Here is an 8853-nt window from a genome sequence, read left to right as displayed (position 1 = left end):
GTTTTTAATTTTATGAGATTTTATTCTGTAAATATCTAATTACACCAACGAATTAAAAGAAAAGAGAAAAAAGACCAAGAAACCAAATCCTAAAATAATTGTATCTACTCATAAGAGTAACATAATAAGTGCTCATTGCTTTTTTTGAATTATTTTTACTGAATTGAAATGTGTTTTATATTTATGTTTTGTGTTCGGCCATTTGGTTTAGGTGATTAAGGTGCTTTATATATAAAATTGTATTCAATAATTGAGTAATTCTCATTATATAACAGCTAATATAATAAGATCTTAACATTTTTGAGGGTTTTTTGTTTCGTTTTGCATTAATTTGGCCAAACCTCAGGGTAGTTATTCACATCTTTTGTATGCCTTTCAACATCTTGATATGAACTCCTCAAAATACTCATTTAGGACAGATTTTAAGCTGGTAAGGTTTTACCTGAAGGCCTGTGACCCAAAGGTGGCCTATTAATTCTTACAAGTTTAACTGTGCGTTTGTACAGCTGTTTAAATAGATACATTATAAAACTTGGTTGAATTTAAAGTAAAAGATTTAATGCAAAAAGTAGTTTGTCAAGAATGTATAAACTGACATGTATAACTAATTTAACTATCCGTCTAATTACTGCATCCCTTCTCTATTTAAGTGATACTGGGAGACTTCAACACCTGCGTTGATTAAGGTTCCCTCAGAGACAGAAGAGCCGGGGTGGGGTGGGGAGGTGGGGAGGAGCTGAGGGTGGGGTAAAGTGAGAATAGGAAGAAATAAAGGAAAACAATGCAAGGTAAAATAACACTTTTTTTTTTTTTTTTAAGTAATCAATCTATGAACCAGCTACTTTGGTTAGTGAGGAAAATGGAGAGAGACAGGGATTCGAACTAGGGGGTTAGAGAGGACAGCTAAAATACACAGGGCAGGGCATACCAACCTTTTGAGAGAGTGGTAACTTGACATATAATTCCAAATACAATTTAGGGAGATAGAACTTTGTGAGCAAAAACTGGGCAAAAATTGTTGAGTGGAGGTGGAACAAAAAAAAAAAAAAAAAAAAAAAAAAACTTTAAAAAAAAAAAACTAAAAAGCAAAACTGAAGCGTAAATGTTCACATTTCAAAACGTAATCCCCATTTTTAGGCCGCTCTGACTGTCTGGTTTGGTTCGAATAATCCGTCAGTGATCCAATTTAAGGTTTCCTTTTTTTATGATGGAAAATGTCTCTGTTCACATATCCGTTTAATTTTGATGGAGAGAAAAAAAACGTGAGACTGAAAAGTCCAGTTAAATCCAAAAAACCATCTTCAGGACGTTGACCAATGAGTCGGCAGTTTCTTTGCAAGTCCTAACATCCAGCTTGGTACCAATGTCCATATCTATGAAGTAGTCACTCATTTTGCACCTCAGGGAAATTTCACTAGGACAGATTAGGAGAAAAGAAGCTGTAATCCAGATTAATATTCTTCCATTCCACGGATAGAGAGCAGCAATAACAACTCAGGAACTCCTTGATGTTTAATGTCCTTTCTTCCACAATTAGGAGACTGTGCACTCTCCAAACTTGAGGTCCTCTGCGAAAGTTGCTCCACAGGTGCAATTTAGTCCTCGAACTTTGCCCGGTTCTTTAATTGTATCCAGGGTTTAGTTATAGTTCCACAGTTAGAAGAGGAAACGTTAATCCACAAAGGCGAGGTAGGTTTCCTCCATTAGAAAGATTAGTTAAAAGCTCCAATCAAAACTTCCAGCTGTCGTCTTAATTTATATGATCCAAATATAGTCCAAGTTCAGCTTCTCCAAAATAAAAATAAGCTCCACAGAAAAAACAAAAAAGATTTCTTTTTAAAAAAAAGGTCTTTTGCTCACTTGTTTGTGTTGTCTCTACTGTGCTGACTCATCAGTAGAGGTCTCCCATTGCTCAATTTGTATTGCCCTGATTAGATATAATCCCAAACTCAAACGAATAAAAAAAAAGTACACAAATAAATGGAAAAAAAGGAAAATGCAAACCATACCTTTAGCATGAAGGCATATTCTTCACGAGTCATGCCATTGTTAATCCAACAGTTGGGAATAAACATCCTGTGTAGGGTATCCACATAACTCCAACCCACGAGAGTAGTGAGCACCTCCGTGAGGTGAGAAACCAGATCAGACTAATCCAAACAATGGCTCTTAAACATGTAATGTGTCTCGGTTGGTTTGTTACATGAAGAAAAGATGGGTGAAATTAATCCATCGAACAGGGCAGGTAACTCCACATATAGAGGAATCCCAGGGATGGCCGCTGGACCACTCTCTCTCTCTTTCTTTAACTCCCTCTCTCCCTCTTTTTTTTTTCTCTCTCCAGTAATTTCCAATAATCCTGGGAAATTTTGCGGTATCCAATCTTTGCCCCTTGTTTTCCACAACTGATCACTGCATCTCACAGAGATGACCAAAATAACAAACCTGATCCCCAACAGCTGTTTAAACTCCTACCTCCTTAACAGAGCAGCAGATGCTCTCTTTTACAAACATGCTTTCATTTAGGAAACAGATCTGTGTCAAGTGTGAATCCGAGAGCTCTGGCTACACTTTGAGAACCTTAGAGATGATTCCCATCGGTTTGCATGCTTGGGCATGACTTCTACTCTTTACCCCTAAGTAAGTAAATGAATAGATGGTGGAAAGATGCTTGGCGGAAAGGCGATTACCACAAACCAAGGTTCGCTCTGTCTTCAGAGGGCGAACTTTCTCCACTTACCCGTCTAGCCTGCGTTCATAGCGTCCATCTCTGCTGTGAAGCGACGTGGGGGCGCCGTACACGGCCCCCCCAGTCGCCCTTGTGAACCCTGACATGTCCCGGCTACGTGAGCCTAAGGACAGACTATCGTCCAGACCCCTCGCTGCACTAGGAATTGTTCCTGGTTCATTGTAATCTGTGCGCAGGTCTCTGTCCCCCATCTTGTTGATTGCATTGTGAGCCTTCTGAGCACTTTTAATGTCCACAAAATCCACAAAGGCTGCAACTCCTCCCTCTGAACCTCGCTTGGGCAGGACCTTGACGCTCTCCACTCGTCCATATCTGAGGGGGGGAGGAAAAACAAAGAAACAATGATTAAAAAAAATCATCAAGGTTACTAGTAAAAATTCATAAACCCTGAAACCTTTGAAATAGCTGGCAGTATTCATTTGTGATTTTCCCAATGCATGTGTGTGTGTGTGAAAGACACTGCGGTTCGGTTACTATTGCTTTTGCTCGGTCCTTAGTTCTTACAAAGCAACAGTAACCCAGCAACTAGACTTGAACCTTGAAACGCTGCATGTTAATAAACACATATGCATGAAAAAATACTAAGTAACTTGATAAGCACATGAAAGAAAGGGGAAAGGTGGCTTCCCTGAAAAATAAATACACAGTGATCATGGTTTGTAATCTATATTTTAGAAAATTGAGTATGATTTTATTAGCAAAAGAAAGTTGTTTAGAAGTCAAACATGTGAAGTTGTATTTGGGTAGTACTTTATGTTGGAAAATGCAGAGGAAGCAGTGTGGGGTTAAGGGTCTTGCTCAGGGACCCAGAGTGCAGGCTGTGGGGATCGAACCGGGTACTTGCAACCTTTTCAGAGCACACTGCTCTAACCACTAGGCCAACACTCCCCATAATCCAAGAAGGTCCAAGATCAATAGTGACTCAAAACAACTCCAATCGTAAAACAACAGAATCAGGTTTCCTTTTGTTTTCATTGTAAAAAAAAAAAATCTATATAAAAATAGCAACTCTCAACAGTAGTGCAGAAATAATAATTATCTTAAAGTGGGTTCATGAGCCTTTAGGTCATTCTCTGGGCTGCATTTAGGTGTTATTTACTCAGAAGCTGACAATTATTTACACAGGAAATCGAGGCAAGAGGTGGTGCACCACCGATAAACTTCCTGTGTGAAAAAAAACGCTGAGAAGAAAACATGAAGTTTTTTTTTCCTGACAGATGAATATAAATTTGAAGGAAAAAATTGTAACCAATTAAAAAAAATTTTTTTAGGCTTTTAAAAATGTATTTATTTATTTTTTTTATTTTTATTTAAGAGGTACTATGATCATGTTTCATGAAGGAAGATCATTGGAACCGCACCACCACCAACTTCCAGTTCAAAAAAAAAAAATAACCACTTGCTTCTGTGTAATTTAATGCCTGATGTAAAGGTAACAATGGCTTCAAGTTTCATAAAACATGCCTTACATGAATCAATAGAAAGAAAAGGAAAAATGGCGGCTTTAAATTGGTAGAAACCATTTCAGTCTTAGCCTCTCTTAAGCCGGGCACACACTGTACGATATTATCAATCGTCACACTCAGTTAGAGCTCAAACTGTACTACGAAACCAGAGGGTTTAACAGTTCTCAGCTAACGATGTATGTTCTTACACTGTGCGGCCCGACACTCTGATGCAATCTAACTGTTCACACTGGACGTCCAAAAGCCACACGTCAGAATCAGCGCCGAGAGATGGCGCTGGTCGGACTTGTTAATCTGGAAGAAGAAGAACAAGAACTCTCTTGTTTGCACGTGCGCAGTGAGCGACGTTCTAGTAAATGGGCTCGTAGCTCTGCTTCAACAGCAGGATTTGCCCACAAAAACTTTACGACAGCCGCCTAGATTTAAAAAATGTTCAATTTTCTCCAGAACTTACAAATCCTGATTGAGAGGTGCTCGCAAGAGGCTGATCGCCCCTCGTTACCCCCTGTATACCACATGACTCAGGACGCACGATGAGGCTGAAACTCGTCCCGATCCAGAAAATTCTCACGATACTGGAAAATTGTATGATATAGTGTATGCCCGCCTTTAGCCTTCAAACCCCTATTAATCAAGCCTCAAAGAAACTACCTTAAATAATCATAATCTATCTCTTAAATTACTATTTTTATCCACAGATAAATGAAGCTACAGTTGTGTTTAGAGAAATAGACATTTTGAATTAAAACATAAACAAACTGGGTGGAGAGCACGCAATCAATTGTTTGCCTCTCATCGCTTCCTAACTGTTAATTCGAAACAGGTGACGGTCGACGCTTTCTTTTCCACATCACGACTGAACATTCTCAACAACACAATTTTTCTGTCACATAAATGAGATGATACATACATATATAGATATATATACACATATATATACACATATACCTACGTATACACATATATATAGATATTAGGGGTGTGAATCACACCCCTCATGGCGATTCGATTCAGTATCAATTTCCTGACCCAATGATTTGATTATTTTCGATACTCACGAATACACCACATTACAATTCGATTTGATTAATTGTTTTTAACCTTTTTTTTTAGACAATGTTTCAAATTTGAAATAAATCAATGAAATCTGTAATATCGTTATGCATTTTATTTGAGAAACAACAGCAAATAACAGAAGCAGCAAAGTTGTGCTCCACCTAGGCCTATGAAACCCCATTCACTGAAAAATACTAACGCCTCTGTGTTTACGCGAGTATGTGTGCAAGTAGAAAGAGGGTAGTGGCTAAAGGGCAGATTATACTTCTATAACCGCACACATCAAATGTTGCTTGCGTCTGGTCGCAAACCAGTTTTGCTGGTATGCTTCTGCAACATCGGTCTGGAATTTCTAGGGACGCACAGCAGTTTCCCGGCAAAGCGCTAGGGGGAGCCTGTTGGAGAACTCGCGAGAACTTCAGTGGATGGTCATAAGAACTTCTTCGGCGGCACTGGCGGGGGTGTTTATTTTCCGAAACAACATGTCTGAGGCATTGTACAAGTGATTGAATGTCCAAACCTCCTCAAACAAGCTTTCGTCATGGTTTTTCATTGTTGTTATTACTCCTCTGTTTTTAAAAATGGCACGCCCCGGGATCGAATCGACCAAACAGACAGCCGGAAAGGCATACCAAGGAACAATCACAGCTGCTTTTTGTGTGCATACTTCCACTTGAGGTCTGCGTGGGTTTGCGACCATCCGATGTGTAGTCAGGATTTTTTTGAGGTGTGCGACGACGGTTGCAGAGCCTCTGCGCAGAGACAGATTTGACGTGGCAGAGGCTATGTGTCAGAGGTATAAATTGGCCTTAAAGGAAGCGAGGTAGGAGGGCAAAATAGGTTTAGCGCCACCGCAGCACAGGAGTCAGAATTAGGTTCAGGAGCAAATGGATAAAAATAAACATGAATCGATACTCTTGTGGACGTGTCGATGCATCGGATCGTCAGCCATTGGATCGATGCATCGATACAAAAGAATTATTATTTACATCCCTAATAGATATATATGCGCAGCACACTTTTAAAAAGTAAGATTTCTTGCCACCTTTTTTTCTAAAGTTCTAATCAAAAACTTTCATTTGTTTGAGGGTTATATTTTTTATTTTTTATTTTTTTTTTCCTTTGGTTTTGAAAGCATACCTTCCCAGAACCGGGTACACCTTGAATCCGGTATCTGAACCAAAGCTTTAAAACAAACCAGTCTGATAAATTGCCTTTAATAAAACTGTAACGACCAACTTTGCAAGTGGGTAGATTAACAAAGATATGAGCCCTATTTAATTTCCAAGACCATGCAAATACAGAGCTCTGTCTCCCTTTCCAAGACCTGCTTCTGCTGTCAGGTAACCAGAAGCTGCCTCTCTGTTCTGACCCAGCATCCATACATTTATTGGCATGCATGCTTTCCAAATACTGAGCAGACGCCATTTTAGAAATGCTGTTCACACTGCTTACTCATTCTGCCGTCCCCCATCTTCAATGACTTCTATCACACACTGGGCTGTCATGCACCTGCATAAACCCCCCACTACCTCTGGGGTTAAGATGAGCGGTGCTGAAAATGACTCTCCAGCAGCCTTTTTCCCTCCCAACCAACTCTGCTGCTGCAGGACCAGCCTGCCACTCATTACCAACCCCCCCTCAAAGGGAAAAACATATCGTTACGCACATCATACCAAGGGATTATGTAAATAAAACAGCATATAGAGAGGCAGCCCATCGCTGCGCCTTCTGCAGAGCGCTATGAACCAGACAGGGAGCCTCTGTTTCTTGCAGTCCCTTCATCGCATCGACAGAAAACAAAAGCCTCCGACAGCAGCAAGATTATTACATCGCTTTCACACTATTTTTGGAACATGCCAAACATTTCAGTTTCATTTTGTGTGTGTTAATCAAGATTATGTTGGTGTATTTATGGCAGAAGTGTAAGAATTCAGAACAAAAAGCCATGTTTAGGTTTAAAAGTAGTGTTTATTTGTATTTTTTTTCTTCTTTTTCCATCGGGTTTGGGTTTTTACGCACATATGCGCGGAGGAGCGGGCTGCTATTTCCTTGACAGCCCCAGAAGAGAGAAGCGAGAGCGCGCAGACAGACCGTGATAGACCACGATTTGCGCTCCAGTCCAGGAAAAAATAAATATAAAAGCTTAATGTAAAAAAAGATGCTTTTTAAATAATAATTATTTTTGAGGGGGGAAAATGGAATATACAGGAAGAGCATAGGAGGTATGAGGGTCTAATTTAAGAAAGAATTGGATGTGATTTGGTTTGAAGCGAAACGCGCTGCTGGCTGTGCAGCTCAGCAGCAGCAGCTGTGGGGAAGCTGCGCGGTTTTCATGTGGGAGAGGCGACCAGCATTCTGCGCACGAAAGTAAACACAAGTAGCCTGCTGCCACAGACTGAGCTCCAAGCTCTGCACATCAGCAGCGGGGCATCCAGCGCTCCTCAGCCAGCGAGGCTGCAACAAAGCTGCGGCGTGCATGCCTTCCAGACCCCCCCATCCTCCTCCCTCCCTCCTCCAATCCCTCCTCCCAGGAAGGCTGGATTGTTTACATTGCCTGCTATTAGCCTTTAACGTAGGTTTTTTTGTTGGGCTGCACTAAAAGTCCTAATGTAAAAAAAAAACCTGGTTGGAAATGTGCAACCAAGACAACGCAAGTTATAGCAGGCAATGAGTGGCCGTGGCCATATGTCCACGAGTGGATCAGCTCAGAATGCAGAAAGCTGACAGCATAGTTGCCAAATAGGACTTCGCTACAGGCTGAACCTCCTGTTTCATCCCGACTTGATTAGGAGGAGAAAAAAAAGAAAAGAAAAGAAAAGAAAACAGCAGACTGAAGGATGCTGTAATAAAATAAAGAAAGCAACAAAATAATAATAATAATAATGAGACTTACCGCTTGAAGTGCTCGATAATTTTCTCTTCCCGTACATTTTCGGGTAAATTTCCCACCCATAAATGTCTGGTTTCCCGCACCATACTGTGCGCTCCTGCTCCCCGATCATACAGATGAGTTTGCTGTGTCAGTTTCTCCCCGTGCAAAATACAAAGGATCTGAAGAATAAAAGCCGGGGCGCGTGAAGGACCACAGCCTGCTGCACGCAAATCATTGACTGCTCGTTGTGACCCAATCAATGTAAACCATTAGGCTGGATCCCCCCCTCCACCGCCACCCCTTTGCACGCTGTTTGATACTCTCTCTTCGCTGTTCGGAGGCGCGAGCTTGCACTCTCCTCGCGAACGCGCTCCGGTTCTGTTCCCGTGACTAGGCGCGTCCCTGACACCACGCGACCTTTGGGTGTCGAAAGAAAGCGTGTAGCTTCCTAAAAAGATACAGCAACTTCGCTTGTAAATGAGAGGCGCACCGCGCAGGCGTGGCTTTGTGTGTGAACTTCTTTTTTTTTTTTTTCTCTCGCCTTCCTTCGATGAGATAGTGCTATGCTTGTGCGCATGCGTGAGAAAACCCCTGGTTGAGCGATTTGACATCTGAGAAGCTCACAGGAGGATCCCATCATTGCCTATTAAGTACAGTAAAGGCGAGGCAGTTTCATTACTAAATAAAACCAGACTATGTTTGATATT

At 41.1% G+C, this 8853-nt stretch overlaps 1 protein-coding gene across 2 annotated transcripts in view; it reads right to left on the bottom strand.

The window, feature by feature from the left end:
• The window catches only part of spen (spen family transcriptional repressor), a 31364-nt gene extending 22736 nt beyond the window's left edge, over positions 1 to 8628 (bottom strand). The window contains exons 1-2 of one of the 2 annotated variants that reach the window (XM_015398268.1): positions 8168 to 8628; positions 2741 to 3061 (exon numbers count right to left, since the gene is read on the bottom strand). In XM_015398268.1, coding sequence (XP_015253754.1) covers positions 2741 to 3061; positions 8168 to 8250 — 404 coding nt within the window. In that variant the 5' untranslated portion in view covers positions 8251 to 8628. Of the gene's footprint in view, positions 1 to 932; positions 1089 to 2740; positions 3062 to 8167 lie in introns of those variants that run through there. The other variant, XM_015398269.1, reaches the window with a different exon arrangement.
• Positions 8629 to 8853: the final 225 nt, after the last annotated feature.

The sequence above is a fragment of the Cyprinodon variegatus genome, unplaced genomic scaffold (genome assembly GCF_000732505.1).
Source record: "Cyprinodon variegatus isolate N-32 unplaced genomic scaffold, C_variegatus-1.0 Scaffold921, whole genome shotgun sequence".
Lineage (NCBI taxonomy): Eukaryota > Metazoa > Chordata > Actinopteri > Cyprinodontiformes > Cyprinodontidae > Cyprinodon > Cyprinodon variegatus.
This window is presented reverse-complemented; position numbering and strand designations above follow the sequence as displayed.